This window comes from Protopterus annectens, chromosome 1.part0 (genome assembly GCF_019279795.1).
Source record: "Protopterus annectens isolate FY-2018-M chromosome 1.part0, PAN1.0, whole genome shotgun sequence".
In the NCBI taxonomy this organism is placed as follows: Eukaryota; Metazoa; Chordata; order Ceratodontiformes; family Protopteridae; genus Protopterus; species Protopterus annectens.
Genome location: NC_056725.1, coordinates 873,357,201 through 873,375,085, shown reverse-complemented (window position 1 = coordinate 873,375,085; position 17,885 = coordinate 873,357,201). Strand labels below are relative to the sequence as shown.

The following is a 17,885-nucleotide window of genomic DNA, read 5'->3' as shown; positions in this document are numbered from 1 at the left end:
TTGGAGTCCCTTTATCCTTTTGGTGAGGAACTTTTGGGGTCTCTCCAATTGCTGCAGATGTCGGGTGAGATACATCCCGAATGGGGCATTGTACTCGATCATTGGTCTGATAAGTGAAGAGTACAGGGGAACAATGACCTCACTAGATCTGGATGTGAATCCCTTCATGATCAGGTGGGCAATGTAGAAGGTCTTTCTAACCACTTTAGCAACGTGAGTGTCAAAAGAAAGGCCACTGTCAACCTGGGTCCCCAGGTCCCTGATAACCTCTTCTGTGCTTAGTGGATTTCCAACTATATGGTAGCTTGGGGTTACCTTGTTTTTCCCGAAGGGTATGACTATACATTTTTTGGTGTTTAACTTTAGGCCATGGCTCTGGCACCAGCTATCTGTTTCCGTGAGTCCCTTCTGAAGGATATCCGTGTCCGATGCATTTTCCACTATGGCGCCCAGTTTGCAGTCATCTGCAAACTTTGTCAGCCAAAGTCCTCCCATGTTGGTCTGTACTTCTGAGAAGTAGATGCCAAACAATAGGGGGCCAAGGACCGAGCCCTGTGGGACACCACTTGTGACCGACTTGGAGTCTGACATAGCGCCAGCAACTCTAACCCTGTGGGTTCTGTCCTTAAGCCAGTTTGCAACCCATCTTGTGACATATGGGTTTACATTTAAGCTGGTAAGTTTTTCTACAATACCCGAGTGGGGTATTGTGTCAAAAGCCTTTTCAAGGTCAAGGTAGGCTGTATGGACTGCCTTTCCCTCATCAATGGCCTTGGTGACTGTTTCGAAGAAGTTGACCAAGTTCAGAAGGCATGATCTGCCCTTGATGAAGCCAAACTGGGTCAGGTCCAATGTCTGCAAGTCCCCTGTATCTTTGTTTATGATCTCCATTATGATCCTCTCCATAGCTTTGTAGACTAGACTTGTTAAGCTTATGGGGCGGTAATTACCAGGGTCCGTAGAGGCACCGCCTTTGTGGAGTGGGACCACAGTTGCCGTACGCCACTCCTTGGGCACGTATCCTGTGGTAAGGCTGAGATTAAACAGCTGCCTTATGTGCGGGTTTAATTCCTCATTTAGCTCGTGTAGCACACAGCCGGGGACCCCATCCGGTCCCATTGATGCTGTGTTTTTAGCTTTAGAGAGAGCAGCTTACACCTGCGTATTTGAGATGCCTGGGAGGCTACACTCCGCTGGGATAGTTATCTTTCCTTTAGGGGGGGGAGAAGGGGTGAAGTTTGCACTGAACCTGTCTGCCAGTATGTTGGCAATGTCTGTGGGTTCAGTGATTTTTGTATCATTTTGGACTAATTCTGAGTCCATGTATGGTGCACACAAGATCGTTTTTAGGCCTTTGCATACTGGCCTAGCATCTGTCTGCCTGAGGTCGACATCCCTTCTATGCAGAATACTGCATCAGTGATATAGAAGGGCAACTACTTTTCTTGCTTGTATAAAGTCATTATTCTGTAAACCCTCAACTTTTCATTGCAGGAGAGTCTACTACCTAATCTTTCTCATATCAATATATGCTGTCCTCAGAACATCATTGATATGCTGATTAATCAGACAGGCTAGTCTATTTTGTCATTATTTTCAGATATTATAACACTGGAAGTGACTCAAAGATATTTCATAAGGCAGATAGAGGGAAACTGTTAGTAGCCTTCAGTTTATCATCATCATCTTTTTTTGGCTGTTCCCGTTAGGGGTCGCCTCAGCAGATCACCTGTTTCCATTTCTTCCTGTCCACTGCATCTTGCTCTGTCACACCAACCACCTGCATACCCTCTCTCACCACATCCATAAACTTTATCTTAGGCCTTCCTCTTTTCCTGTTACCTGGTAGCTTCATCCTTAGCATCTTTTTCCCAGTATACTCAGCATCCCTCCTCAGCACATGTCCAAACCAACATAATCTTGCCTCTCTGGCTTTGTCTCCAAACCTTCCAACCTGGGCTGACCCTCTAATATACTTATTCCTAATCCTGTCCACCCTCGTCACACCCCAGTGCAAATCTTAACATCTTTAACTCTGCCACATCCAGCTCAAACTCCTGCCTTTTTGTCAATGTCAATGTCTCCAACCCATATAACATAGCTGGTCTCACTACCCTCTTGTAGACCTTCCCTTTCACTCTTACAGGTACTCGTCTTTCACAAATCACTCCTGACACTCTTCTCCACCCACACCATCCTGCCTGTACTCTCTTCTTCACCTCTCTTCCACACTCACCGTTACTCTGAACCATTGACCCCAAGTATTTAAACTCATCCACCTTCACCACCTCTACTCCTTGCATCCTCACCATTCCTCTATCCTCTCTCTCATTCACACACATATATTCTGTCTTAGTCCTGCTGACCTTCATTCCTCTTCTCTCTAGAGCATATCTCCATCTCTCCAGGGTCTCCTCCACCTGTTCCCTACTCTCACTACAGATCACAATGTCATCTGCAAACATCATAGTCCATGGGGAGTCCTGTCTAATCTCGTCTGTCAACCTGTCCATCACCATTGCAAATAAGAAAGGGCTCAGAGCTGATCCTCGATGTAAACCCACCTCCACTTTAAACACATCCATCACTCCCACCGCAGACCTCATCGCTGTCACACTACCCTCATACATATCCTGTACCACTCTTACATACTTCTCTGACACTCCTGCCTTCCTCATACAATACCACAACTCCTCTCTAGGCACCCTGTCATATGCTTTCTCAAAGTCTACAAAAACACAATGCAACTCCTTCTGACATTCTCTGTACTTCTCCATCAACACTCTCAGAGCAAACATCGCATCTGTAGTGCTCTTTCCTGGCATGAAACCATACTGCTGTTCACTGATCATCACGTCCCTTCTTAACCTAGCTTCCACTACTCTTTTCCATAACTTATCTATTTAGCTTTTAACTGATCAATTTAATACCTCTGCAGTTACTACAGCTCTGCACATCACCCTTATTCTTAAAAATCAGTACCAAAACACTTTTTCTCCATTCCTCAGACATCCTCTCACTTTCTAAGATTTCATTAAACAATCTGGTTAAAAACTCCACTGCCATTTCACCTAAACACCTCCATGCTTCCACAGGTATATGTCATCTGGGCCAGCAGCTTTTCCATTCTTCATTCTCTTCATAGCTATCCTTACTTCCTCCTTGCTAATCCATTGTACTTCCTGATTCACTATCCCTACTTCATCCAACCTTCTCTCCCTCTCATTCTCTTCTTTCATCAACCCCTCAAAATATTCTTTCCATCTCCTCAACACACTCTCCTCGCATGTGAGTATGTTTCCCTCATTATCCTTTGTCACCTTTACCTGCTGCACATCTTTCCTAGCTCAGTCCCTCTGTCTAGCCAATCGGTACAGGTCCTTTTCAACCTCCTTAGTGTCCATCCTTTCATACAACTATTCATATGTCTTATCCTTAGCCTTCACCACCTCTCTCTTTGCCATGCACCTCATCTCCTTATACTCCTGTCTACTTTCTTCATCTCTCTGACAATCCCACTTCTTCGTTGCCAACTTATTTGCCTGTATACTCTTCTGTACATCCTCATTCCACCACCATGTCTCCTTGTCGTCCTTCCTCTGTCCTGATGTGATACCAAGCACCTTTCTAGCCATCTCCCTTACTAGCTCTGCTGTAGTTACCCAGCTATTTGGTAACTCTTCACTGCCACCCAGTGCCTGTCTTAACTCATCCCTGAACTCCACCTCACAATTACCCTTTTTCAGTTTCCACCATTTGATCCTTGGTGCTGCCCTCACACTCCTCCTCCTCTTCTTGATCACCAAGTCATCCTACAAACCATGGTCCTATGCTGCCTAACTACACTTTCACCAGTCACCACTTTACAGTCTCCAGTCTCCTTCAAACTGGCCCTCCTGCACAAGATATAATCCACCTGTGTGCATCTTCCTCCACTCTTGTATGTCACTCTATGCTCCTCCCTCTTGTTAAAATACATATTCACCACAGCCATGTCCATTCTTTTCGCAAAATCCACTACCATCTGACCTTCTGCATTCCTTTGCTTAACACCATACCTACCCATCACTTCCTCATCCCCTCTGTTCCCTTCACTAACATGCCCATTGAAATCTGCTCCAATTACCACTCTCTCACCATTGGGTACAGTCATCACCACTTCATCCAATTCACTCCAAAATTTTTCTTTCTCATCCATTGCACACCCAACTTGTGGAGCATATGCACCAACGACATTCATCATTACACCATCAATTTCCAGCTTCATAAACATCACTCTGTCCGACACTCTATTCACCTCCAAAACAGTCTTCACATACTGTTCCTTCAGAATAACTCCTACGCCATTTCTAATGATTAGCCTTCAGTTTACATTTAAGCATATTCATGATCAGAGACTTATATTTATCTATTTATAAGACAATGTCAACAGTAAGGATCAATACAGATTGTTAATATTTTCTGTAACTAGAACAACACAAAAGAATCACTTTAACACATATTTTTCTAAATATCTGGACAAACTGCAACACTTATGATTTTAACAGATGTGTAAATATCTGCAGGATATGAAAATATTGTCTAACTGTAGTGCAATGCAATGCTCTCTGATATTCAACATCTCTGGCCTTAAGATTTTTTTTCAGTGTTATAAATAGGAAAAATTCTCGCTAGCCTCAAATTTCAAAATGTTCTCTCATCATATTTTTACTTTGGGTAATCTCTTTAGTTTTTTTTTGTTTTTTACAATTTAACTCCACAATATGTTTATATTACATGTCACAAGAAACAAATATATATTATATACAACTTCAAAACAGGTTAATTTTTAACAAGCTCACATTACATAAATAATACAAAATCTCATTGCCTGAAAGTAATTGTAAAGATAATGTGTAAATGTGAAATGTGTGCTAAACAAGCACATACTGTTCATAGCTCTCAACCTCTTAGCACAAAAAATCTGGACAAAGCCTAAAATAATGGTGTGACAAGGCAACAAAAATACTAACACATTTTAAATATACTGCCCTTATGTATTTGCAAACTTGCTAGAATAAAAGGTCTTCTGTTAACATACATTTTCTGAATGGTATGAAGCCAGAAACTCAAATATTTGTTATTATTTATCGAATTCAGTCTTCACTGACCTGTCACAAAAATCCAGAAAAATGAAAAATTTTATGAGGAATAGACCAAAACTATGAGGCAAAAATCTGGATAATTTCTGCAAAAATCTGGACAGCTGAGAGGTGTTCTTACTTCAGTTAAGTGCAGGTGTTTCAATTAACAACAGCGACAGCAGATCAGGTGTTAGAATAATAAAGTGTAGACATTTGATGCCTGAGACTCCTAGCCCTTTTATTTATTTATTTGACATTTGCTGACATAATAGTCTGACTGGGCTAGTGCCCTTTTCAGGAAAGGCCCATGGAGAAAAGCTCCACAGTAATACACAGAACAAAACAAACTGAAATTAATATAAGAAAGCTATATATCTCTTAGAATTGAGAAATCACAAAGTAACAGCTTGTGTGGGTGGCTGTTGTGGTGCAGCGGTTAGCATTGCTGCCTCATCACAAGAGGGTCTCTGGTTTGATCCTTGGCTGGGGTGCCTTCTGTGTGGAGTCTGCATGTCTTACCTGTGGTCGTGTGGGTTTCCTCTGGGTGCTCCAGTTTCCTCTCACATCCCAAAGACATGCTGTAGGTGGATTGGGCACTCTAAATTGGCCCTTTGCATGAATGCGTGCTCTCTGTGGAAGGTTGGGCATCAGGCTGGCAACTCAACACCATAAAAAACTCCACTGTCAATCATGAGTGGACAGGTGATCCACTGTGTCGACCCCTCACTGGGAAAACCAAAAGAAGAAGCAATGTAAGAGTTTGTGAACAGTGAGTTCAGAGATAACAACAGTTGGAAATGATTATATACAAGATAGTTTCATGGACACATTGGGAGTACAAGTCATTAGCAGAGTCAGGTCTGCACAGAAAATACAAAGAACAAGCAGCATTATAATATAGATAATGTATAGTTCTGAAGCGATACTTCTCAATACAGCTTAGAACAAAATATTTACAAGGCAGTTTCATTTCACACTACTGGAGAAGTAGTTGCTAGTATATTCATTTATGCAGGCAGTGGTAAATATATTGATTGAGTGCATTTATGACATTTTGTAGCATTGGAATATTATTTTATGTACTATGAGGTTGTTGATTATTACTTGCAAATAACCTCTGCATATAATGTAAATATGTAAACATCTTTAACTGTTGGCTCTCCCCTTACAAATTTTTCTGAATGTTAATCTTCATATAATGCTTATGCTGTAAAGTTGTATGAGACAGAAGCATATTGCCCAATACATTTGTTGCAGAATATTTATCTAGAACTTGCATACATATTTTACCTAATTTGATAATGCATGTATGTAAATATCTTATGCTTGGGCAGTCATAACAGAAAATGATCCCTTAGTCCAGGTAATTTTCCTAGTTACTAAACACACAAGTAAAATAAGGAATATGTTGTGCTGATGTAAAGATTTTATTTCTGAACACATGCAGGTAAGTATGAAATGAATATCAAATCCAGCCAGAAAGTAAGATTTTAGGGTTGTAAATAAAAGAATTCGGCATCTTGTTATCTCATTTTGTGTTTCAGAAAATACTGAGAGGTACAGACACTCAGCACAAATGCTTGTAAGTATGGAAAGAAACACACATACACATACACATTCAAACAATCACACATGCTCATCCTCAAGACACACACACACACACACACACACACACACACACACACACACACACACACACACACACACACACACACACACACAGACACACACAGAGTTCTCTCCATTCTGGCGAATATATTAACACATTCAACTGTTAAATACACAACAAATCAATGGTTGATTGAAGAAATATGATTTGCATTAAAGGACTTTTGACTGTGTATCAAACATAAAATGAATGCTAATCTATCAGTTCTTTTCAGGTTGATTTACTAAACATACATTTAGCAATGAATTGCCAGAAATGTTGGATTTCAGCTCTTAAGTTATGATTTGATAAAAAGAGTCGCTCATTTTACTTTGTTTTATTATGCATTATAATTTTTGCATGTAAACATATATAGTTATTTCTCAGGAATATACTTGTTATTCTCTAGCTTGGTATGATGACAAGCCTTCCAAGGTGTAAATGTAAAACAAAGATAAATCCAAACATCCAAATCTAAGATTACCTATTCATGATTCAAACAAAAGAAATGCACAGATAATTTTATGCAAGATTAAACCATTTTAAAATTTGAAAATAAATTTAAATTGGAAGAGTTAGTTCTAAATATATTACCTGTTGCTATAAGTTTCAAGGCTCTCTGAAACCATGGATAGAAAAATGCATAAACAATAGGATTGCATGCAGAGTTAAAATATCCAAGCCATAATAATGCATCAGAAACTGCAGTAGGAGTTGAAAAATTAACATAAGGGTCAATTGTTGCATCAGTGACTAAAGGAAGCCATGAAAGAACAAATACACCCATAACTATAGCTAATGTTTTGGTTGCCTTCTGATCTGTTGTTTCAGAAGGATTGTTTATTTTCTGTTTATCATTATTAAATTTGATAACATTAATTGCTTTAGCATGTTTTCTAGCAATAAAAAATATTTTTGCATAAATAGCTAGCATTGCCATACAAGGTAAAAAAAATGTTAGCAGTGAGTCTAGAACTCCCCATATGGCATTAAATGTAACTTCACAATTACCTTTGCAGATATCTGATGACACATATTTTTCCATTCCAGTTCCTATTTTAGAATACAATGAGATGTAAGTATATGCACCTGGGACAATCCAACTTATTGCAATGAATATCCCTGCCACAAAATTGTTTATTTTACTACAATAAAGTAATGGATCACAAATAGCATAGTACCGATCAATAGCTATGAATATCAGGTGGAAAATAGAAATAGTAGTTAAAGACACGTCAAAACTCGAATGAAGAACACATGCTGTATCTCCAAAGTACCAGCAGCTTTCTACTGTTCGAATCATACTAAAGGGCATAACAATTAGTCCCACTAGTAGGTCTGTAGTAGCCAAAGACAGGATCAGGAAATTTGTAGGAGTATGCAGATACTTAAAGTTTGCGACTGAGATAATCACTGTTGTATTCCCACCAACTGTTGTTATTATTCCTCCTGAAAATAAAATGTACAGAGCTGTCTTTATCGTCTGTGATCTAGATTCTTTATAGCAGGAGTCATTCACATTAGGAAAACAGTACTGACCCTCTTCAGAATTGTTAGGTTCTCTGAAGATCATTCTTGAAAGGAAAATGGATGTCTCAAAGGCTGACAGACTAATGAATTAGTAACAGCACAGGAAACAGTTTTCAGTCATCAAAAATCAAATCTTAAGCATTTTTGCAAAACTTATAACCTGCAGGAAAGCTTACTACATAAATGGATTTTGTTTAAATAAGCAGAGTAATGTTTTACTTTGAGCATCATACACTTCAAAGCAGTCTTCTTATAATTTCTTTCAGAATTATACAGCTATAGATATTTTTACCATTCCAGTTTCAAGTTATCTGATAAAAGACATATTTTAATATCACGTTTGTTAGCCTATTACAGCAGTTTGAGGCTTGCTTTCTGCATGAGCTAGTTCAAACAGATAATACTGGATGCATCTGCTGAATTTATAATGCTCGTTCTCTCAGAAAGGCATAAACATGCCAGTTACACTAGCACCTCTAGAGAAAACTTCTAAATGAAATGAAATCACCATGTGGTAACTTCCTGGATATTAGCCAGTTTATGTAAGGGTTTTGAGCTTTGTGTAAATCTTAGAATTTGACACTACCGAAGAGGTGGCTATGCAAAGTCAACAAAATGCAAATGAGTTTTTGTTTTGTTCTGGCCATAGTGGCTAATTTACTGCCTCTAGGTTTATCCATGACTGAACTTTTATAGTACGAAAAGTAAATTATGATCCTGCATTAAGATACAATATAGTGTTTGTACTGCATTCCACTTCTCATCAATAGTGTGATTTATGGAGAAGCACTGTACAGACAAAGCTGTGGTCAGTTTGTGGTCACTTTTATTACATAATGCCTTTACAGTTATTACTCTAAAAGTGACAGGAAGCACACAGATACACCTTCAGTCTTGTCACCGTAATAATTTAATGGGGATTGTCAATTATATGAAGTGTCTGCTACAAGCACACAGCTTCCAGGTGTTTGGTTACCACTGTTTCACAGCAATGGACTTGGGTGTGTTGTAGCTCACATAGCACTCAAACATTATTACATGTTCAGGCAAGGTGTAACAGCCATGCAGAGAGAGTGGGGCTGTCACATCTCTTCTGAGTACAGTAACTATGTTTGGATGGTGGGAGTGCAGATTAGGATTTTGGGCAGTGATCAGGTGGGAGCAGTTAGGTTTAAGTAGGAGGGAGCTTTAAGTCTTAGGAGCAGGAGGGGAGTTTTGGGTTAGGGAGATATTGGAGACTTTAGATTTAGGTGAGGGGAAGGGAGTTTTAGGTTTAGGGAGTGTGAATGGAGTTTTGGGGTTAGAGAGCAATTGGGAACTTTAGGATTACTGAGGAGGAGTTAAATTTTAGGTTTATGAAGCAACTAGGGACTTTAGAGTAGGGACTGGAGTACTATGATTTAGGGACCCAGTGGGAGTTTTAGGGTTAAAGTTAGGGCCCTGATAGGACTATGCATTTCAGTGGGGTTGGGGGATAGTAGGACTAAGTTATTCAACAGGAGTGGGCTAGTAGGAGTTAAAGGACTTGTTAATCAGAGTATGTGGCAGAAGCAAATTGTCATGAGCTAATGGCATACAAGCACATTTAGGAAACCTTTTAGGAAAGATGATTTTAAATTTAGGAATTGCTTTCATTTAAAAACAAATACTTTCATTTTAAAAAGATTATTTATCCCAGTACAAAATTATTGCTCATATGGTTATTGCTAATAAAAGGTCAAACAGATGCAGAAATATAATGATATGAATACTGTCTTTCTCAATTTAGATTCAGTGATACGTGTGTCTGCATGTCTGTATCCATCCATAAATCTGTCTGTCTGTTAATGATGACTCACACATGACTTCTACAATGACACCATGAACAGGACCTAGAAAAGTAAGACTGCCAGCCCTTTCTTCCTTATCACAGACAAACCTTCTGACTATTTCAGTCACAAATCTGCATAATGTAGGTTCTTAAAAAATGGAGAAAAACACTAGAATAACCAGAAAGAACATACACAAACATGGGAAGGTGATGCAGTCTCCACACAGAAGGCACTTTGGGTAAGAATCAAACTGTCAAACCTCTTGTGAAGAGGTAGCAGTTATACACACTGCACCAGTCTACCACCTGCACAGGAAAAAAAAAAAGCTCACAAACCCTGGAACAACAAAGAGACTCTACAAAGACAGTACTTCAGGTGACATTCAGACTGGTGAACATTTTGCAAGGAGGCAACAGTTCTGTTCACTGCAACACTCTGTCACCTGCTCAGTAAACAACACACAAATACTGGAATGACAAAGAGACTCCACAATGAAGGCACCCCAAATAAGAACCAAACCTCTTGCGATCAGGCAGTAATGCTTCTTATAGCACTACATAGTCCTGCACATATACACACAGACACACACACACACACACACACACACACACACACACACACACACACACACACACACACACACACACACACACACACATGGTTGTATATCATATTATTGAGTGTTCAGAAAGTTGAACGTCAGATGGTCACACCATCGACTTTCTGGAAACTTGAATAGTGCAAAAATAAAACTTGTGCTTTTGCAAGGGTGCAAACACCTCTGCACCCCTGGGTTCCTGTCAGAAGAACGAAGATGCATTATGTCGAATGCGTCTTCGTCGAACTGTAAATGTTGAAAACGCAAAATGGCGAAGTGGCTTTTAAGCAAATTCTTTCCCTGGGAAAGAAGTCACTTGGCCGCTTCCATCACTTTGCCATTTTCGGCACTGTAGTGCGATCCTGGAGTTGGTATATTTAAGTAGGGGGTTCAGCCCCCCCATTTAAAATAGTGTTTAGTGTGTTTTTTTTTTTTTTGGTTTTCGGGAACAGCAAATTTTTTTTCCCTGGGATTAAAAAGCAACACTGGGGAACAGATTAAAAAGCAATACTGGGGAACAGATTAAAAAGCACACTGGGGAACAGATTAAAAAGCACAAAAGGGAACATATTAAAAAGTGTCTTGTATCTTAGGAAAGGGAACTGTCATATTAGTAAAGTAGTGTATATTGCACGTTGTAGCACCTGCACAGGATTTTATGTTGGTAAAACGGAAAGGGCTTTGAAAAATAGGATTTATGAGCATCTAAATAACATTAAAAATAAAAAAGAAACAATGTCCTTTACAGAAATAGTATGGAATGCAAGGGAGGTATAGGTTTTACATTTGGGATAATAGACATGGTCAGTATAGATGTCAGGGGTGGGGATTGGAAAAAACAACTATGTAAAAAAGAATTAATGTTGCAGCTGAGGCTGGCTGCAAACTCCCCCCAGGTTTAAATGAGCCTTTGTCTATTTTCCCAGCTGCTAAGGAAAAAGTCAACAAGTTAACTTAAAATATACAATATTATCATATTATTTAAGTTCAGTGTATAAATATTATTTGAGGATAGTTGGGAGATTGTGTTATTTTAAATAAACACATTAGGTGTTCTTTTTATGTATTTTTCATGTTCCTATTATGTTTTAGGATGGAATTCATTAGTGGATTCACCACTATTTTAAACACTGAAAAGTTAATATATTTATTGTTGTTAGTAACAACAGACAAATTTTATTTTAAATCATTTGTTTTTTTTTTTAAAGCTAATTGCTATGTTTTGGAGAGAAATGTTAATTGCTTCTTTAAGGGGAGATTATTTACATGCATTGGTGGAATGTTTTTTTCAGTTCCGATGAAGTCAATTTATTTGATGAAAGCGCTTAGCTGTCTTGGATACTGGATTTATTTTTTATTAAACGTAGTGTTCCATGGTCCTTTTGATTCTTTTGTTGTTTATTCTTGCTGGTTTTGCACCAACACACCATTTTGTGGTTTCTCTATATGCATAGAGAGAGACTGATAGACAGATAGATAGAGAGACAAAGAGAGTTAGAAATATAAATACAGATATTCATTTACAGATATAAAGCTATAGATATATAATCTAGATAAATAATCTAGCTAGTGCGGAATTGGCAAAGTCCTTACATAAATGCCTGTATTTTGTTGGTTTCATTTGGAGATAATGGAAGTTGCATTGAGCTTTTTGTATGTGTACACTATGCTGGACATCAGCTCAACAGAGACAAAACTATTTGCACATAAAACAAAACAATATATATAAAGAAAGTGAAGGTATTATAGTGGCAAGTTCCTGCAATGTATAGAGTTCTGTTTTCATGTGTGGATTACCTTTGTAGGTATTTAGTGCACCAATTTGTTTTGCAGGCAGGTAGGTTTGTGTGTGATTAGTTGAGTTCCTAATTCCAGTGTATCACTTTGTCTCTTTATAATGACATGATCAGTTGAGTTGATTTGTTTTGGTATGCTGAAAGCTTTTTTATTTTACAGTCACACAAACACACACATAGGGCCGGATTCACAAAACCTCTGTGTAAGTCTTAATATATCTTACTTGGAGGCTGCAGTTGAAAGGTATGACGTCAGCATGCCATGCATATTCATGAGGGCATGCTGAATCATACCCTAGGCTAACACGGTCCGTGTAGGAAAGTGGGGTGCGTGTCCAAATGTCGAGTACTGCAAAGGGACACGCCCCCAGAAGAGTCAGAGGCCTGAAAGTAAACACCCACAAGTGAGTCCTTAGAAATGTCAAGGAACACAACACCACACATCTCCACAGACTAACCCAACTGAAAATGTGTAAAACGTAAAAATAGCAGTTTCATTTTTTTTTTTTATAATTTCAAAAATGTTTGCCCGCATTTGCGCTCATTTGCGCAGGTATGCCCTTCGCTCAGCCACAGTTAGCAAACATTGAAAAGCATATAAGATCTACATATGCAAATTAAGCCAAGTAGCAATAGCATAGCGGTAGAGATGTTGACTAAAGAGGAGGTAGTCACGGTTCGAGCCCCCACAACATCATTCACCATTTTTATTTAAATAAGTATGAAACAATCCCCTGACATATATATATATATATATATATATATATATATATATATATATATATATATATATATATATATATAAATGAAATGGGCCATGTATTTGTGAAGAAATCATACAGAATAATTTATAAAAAAAGGATTATAATTGCCCATAGGTGAGCAATGCTTTATCAAGCTGAATATGAGTGCCTGAAGGTGAGCAGTGCATTAACAAGCTGCATATGAGTGCCCGTAGGTGAGCAGCGCTTTAACAAGCTGCATACGAGTGCCCGGAGGTGAGCAGCACTTTAACAAACTTAATATGAGTGCCCGGAGGTGAGCAGTGCTTTAACAAGCTTAATATGAGTGCCCATAGCTCAGCAGCGCTTCACCCAGCATAATATGAGTTCTCATAGCTAAATAACGCGTTACCCAGCATAAGCCGTTTGTGAGGAGCTGCGCAGTGTGCCAACCAGCTTCCCAGCGTGCAACATTGGGCAAGCTATATCAAAGCCACCTTTACACAGACACACCTCCTAGCCTGTCTAGACAGTAGTAAAATAAAAAAAGCAATGCCAAGGGTCGAACCCGGGATACTGTGCACCATTGTCAAAGTACTGAACCACTAAGCCATGACAGTTGTACTGAGAAATACAGTATTAGCATATATATAGGAATGAATGAAAATATACCCATGACAAAGCAGGTTTGCTTTAAGCTAATAAATATCCAAAATGGCCAATCACAGATAAGTGCAGGAAAACCGGCATATATAAGCCCCATAGGCGGGAATACACACCATAACTGATTGTGGTACCCATATGCAGTCAGGATGGCAGGTGCAGAAGAGGGAAATCGCTTTAGAGCACAAAGGTGGGTGTTGAGTCAAAATATATGTTTTGGCTCCTAGTCCATGATCATGAAGCACAACTCATGCAGGGCCAGGTTCAATGGAGAGCGTATAAGGCAGAGGCGTGGAACCGGTTGGCACATGATCTCACCAGTGCCACAGGCATTCCGAGGACTGGTGAACAGGTCCGTCACCACCATGCGGACCTGAAGCAATGTAAGGAGGACCAACTGAACCGTTGGATCCAGGAGGCCCGCCAAATGCCCAATGCTCCACTACTGAGTAAGTATCCATGTAATTACGTATGTAAGAAATGCTATCCTAGCCTATAGTATGGAGAGGTATGTTCCAATATTCCTTCATTTATATTACAGCTGCAGGTGTTCGTTCCGCGAATCGGTGAGCCTATGCTGATAGGCTGCTGAGGTTGCACCACCAGGCAGGTTAGTAATTATTTAGCTGGTATTGTTATAGAACATAAGTGAGACAGATTGTAAAAGAGTTCAGTGTTGTAACCCAGTAATAAAGGTGAAATAAGCCTAGAATAAATATTCTGCTAGTATTGTAAGATTAGATAAGTGATGCAGCCCGGAAAAGAGTGTATTGCAATCCAGTAATAAAGATTAAACAAGTCTGAAATAGAGTTTCTGCCTGTATTGTAATATCAGATAACTGCTTCAGCCTGAAAATGACTGGCAATCAATCAACAAAGGATAGACAAGTGTCGAATACATCCTTGTAAATTCTGCCATATGAAATAAATGAGTCAGCTGGAAAGGATTGTTGTAACCCAGTAATAAATGTTAATAAAGCCTAGAATTAAGTACCATTCTGAAATGTAAATGTAAAATAAGTGAGAGAGTGTGAGAAAGACAGTTTGAAGCTACCAAGAAAGCTGTAATAAGTCTGGAATAAAGGTATACTGCAGTCACTACTTAATGAAATGAATGAGACAGCCACAACCAAAGAGTGTAATGTCTTAAATAAAGTACAGAACCTGGACTATGTCCATCCCACAATTTGGATATGTTGCTGTACCTTTGCATTATGGAGATAGTATGGTTGTATGAAATGCTGAACATCCACAGTTGTCTAGATCCATATAGATCAAATGTAGCAGGATGCTGTACCTGAACACAGCCAGATATGAACATATATGAATAAAAATGGAATGTATATTAATGTAGCAGTAACATCCCCATCACCAACATTCCTAAGGTTACATACAGGAAACTGTACTAATACATGTAGGGGATATATATCTGCATCTACTAGAAATGTACAGTATATGTATAGGTAGTGTAAGTTGTTAATGTAATATTTCTCCACCCTACCCTATTTTCACAAATTATGCCATTCCACACCAAACTGGGTATGTGTATTCACAATTAATTCCCATGGATATTTGGCCAGTTGGTTCACACATATCTGCATGTACGTTGATGCATGTGCCCTGTTCACATATCCAAACCTGATGGCCTGTTGCCACCAATCAACCCTGCATGCTGTTGGAATGTGCACTGTTGTTCTAAATATGCATGTGTTATGCTTGCTGCTCAATGTTTGGAATTCATGGGTGTTTGGTTAATGGGAATACTGATGCATGCTGTTACAAATAATTTTGAATGGTGTTGTTTGTTACTAACCCAAAATGCCATAAAATACTGCTAAACATAGGACAACAGGGAAGGCGGGTTCCAGCGCACCCACCTCTCCCACCTCAGCTGGCGAGTGCACCTGGCACCAGTGCCCAGGCCAGGACCTCCTCCTCCAGTGGCCCTGTGCCACCTTCAGGTGGAAGCACTGCAGGGGATGGGGCTCGTCCCCCCTCTGCAAGCGTGGCCAGAGGAGAGCCTCCACTCACCCTCCATAGGGTCCAGTCTGTGGTGCGTACTAGATCAGGCATTCTGTGACTGATCCCCTACGCCAGCTCGAGGTGAGAGTGGCACAACTCACGGGTGTGCCTGCCCATCCTATCCAGCCCCCAGCACAGCCCCGGCCTGGGCTGTGAAGGCACAGTGATAACTGCCCATGGGTGGGGATCTCAGTTCCACTGTTGCCATCTGTGGGCTCATGGGCTCGCGATATCCAAACATCCGTCCCCGTCAATTGTGTTTACCCCCCACATGTGTCATACTCCACCCCTGTATGCGTCTTGTTTGTCTTGTCTGTTAACCTCCCCAACCTACCTCCCCAAATATACCTACTTCCTGTACCACACATTCCACTCTCACCTGAAAAAAAAATAAAAAAAGGGCACTCTGTTCCCACAAAAAAATTACTCCCATACATGTAAACTGATAATTCTAATTGGCAATACAACATATTTTGTTGTCCTCACCCCTCTCTCAGGGGTGGAAGGTTTCAAATTTCACACCAAATTTCAAACATATGCACAACTGTTGCTGATAAAGAAATGGGCAGCTATGAACCTTCCCTACACCCATCCTGCACATCCTGAGCTGGTTTCCCTACTGTCTTTTCCTCTTTGTGCCCCCTTTTTCTCCACTTTCCTATTTCCCCATTTTCTTTTCTTTAAAAGAAATTAGAGCGGGTGTTAGCGGGAGTAAGCACTTTTAAGCAGTAGTCAACGGGTGTGCGCTTGTGTGCACTTAGCTAAGCGTAGCTAGGCATCGCGCAAACTCGCACAAACCCGCTTACAGCTCCTTAAAAGTGCCTTAGTCACTCTGTATGACAAGGCCTGTAGTCTGCTCATCAGCAAAATAAAATACCCCTATCAGTCTCGAACCCTGGACCTTGGAAACACTAGTCTGCATGAATTACCACTAAGCCACTGGAGATATACAAGAACTTGGTGCTGAAAGAAATATATCATGAAATACATGGAGTGAATGTAAAGGGAAAATAGGAAGGCCATTACACAAAGCTTGTTCTGTGTATCTTTACTGCAATTTATGTGGAATTGCATTACATTAGTGTGAGAAGAGAAACAGCCATGCTAGTAGGTAATAATGTTACAGTAGCACCTTACAAACCCCACACAGTATCAGAGCAGGATAAACATCGCCATATTTGAATAGGTAAGAGGCCAGACCTCCCAACTATGACTGATTTAGAGGGATGTCCCTGATTTGCAAACAACTGTTACCTGTGCCCCACTGACTCCCTGTGAAATGTACTAACAGTAGGCAGAAAGGTGGGGAATCCCACATAATGGTAACTGTCAATAAGTTAAAGTAGACACTACTTGCATGTCAGAAATGGTGTAGTAATACATATGCTCAAAATACCCCACAGTCACAACTGCAGAATATCTGAAATATATCACGGGTGTATCCCACTGATATCTACCTTTCCCTGAGGCTGGTCAAATATATACCTGAGAGTATCTGAGGGCTGCAAGTTTCAGAAACACATAGGCATATCAGCCTGTCTGCTGTTACATACTCTGCGAATAGCTGTAGAATTACTTCCACAAGCATGACCTTATATAGGAGTACAACACGGAAATATCAAAGGATGCAGCCATCTAACATACTAATGACAGTATAGCAGTTCACAAGCACTGCATGTGCCTGATATTCATAATTGTTAGTACAATATACTTAGGTATCCTCACCCCTCTCTCAGGGGTGGAAGGTTTCAAATGTCACAGCAAATGTCAAACATATGTACAGCTATTGAAGTTAAAGAAATGTGCAGCTATGGACCTTCCCTACACCCAGCCTGCACATCCCTAGCTGGTGTCCCCACTGACTTCCTGCTTCCTGCTTACAACTGTTTAAAAGTGCCTTATTCACTCTGTATGACAAGGCCCTAGTATGTTCAGCAGCAAAATAAAATACCCCTGTAAGTGTCAAACCCCA

The 17,885-nt window shown here is 39.9% G+C and overlaps 1 protein-coding gene across 1 annotated transcript; it reads right to left on the bottom strand.

The window, feature by feature from the left end:
* Positions 1–7,303: 7,303 nt before the first annotated feature.
* LOC122796319 (trace amine-associated receptor 13c-like) lies at positions 7,304–8,344 on the bottom strand. The gene has a single exon (XM_044064749.1). The coding sequence runs from the start codon at positions 8,342–8,344 to the stop codon at positions 7,304–7,306; it is 1,041 nt and encodes a 346-aa protein (XP_043920684.1).
* Between the last annotated feature and the right edge of the window lie 9,541 nt (positions 8,345–17,885).

Excerpts from the sequence above, each read along its gene's own strand:
- LOC122796319 (XM_044064749.1), bottom strand. The coding sequence starts at position 8,344 with ATGATCTTCAGAGAACCTAACAATTCTGAAGAGGGTCAGTACTGTTTT.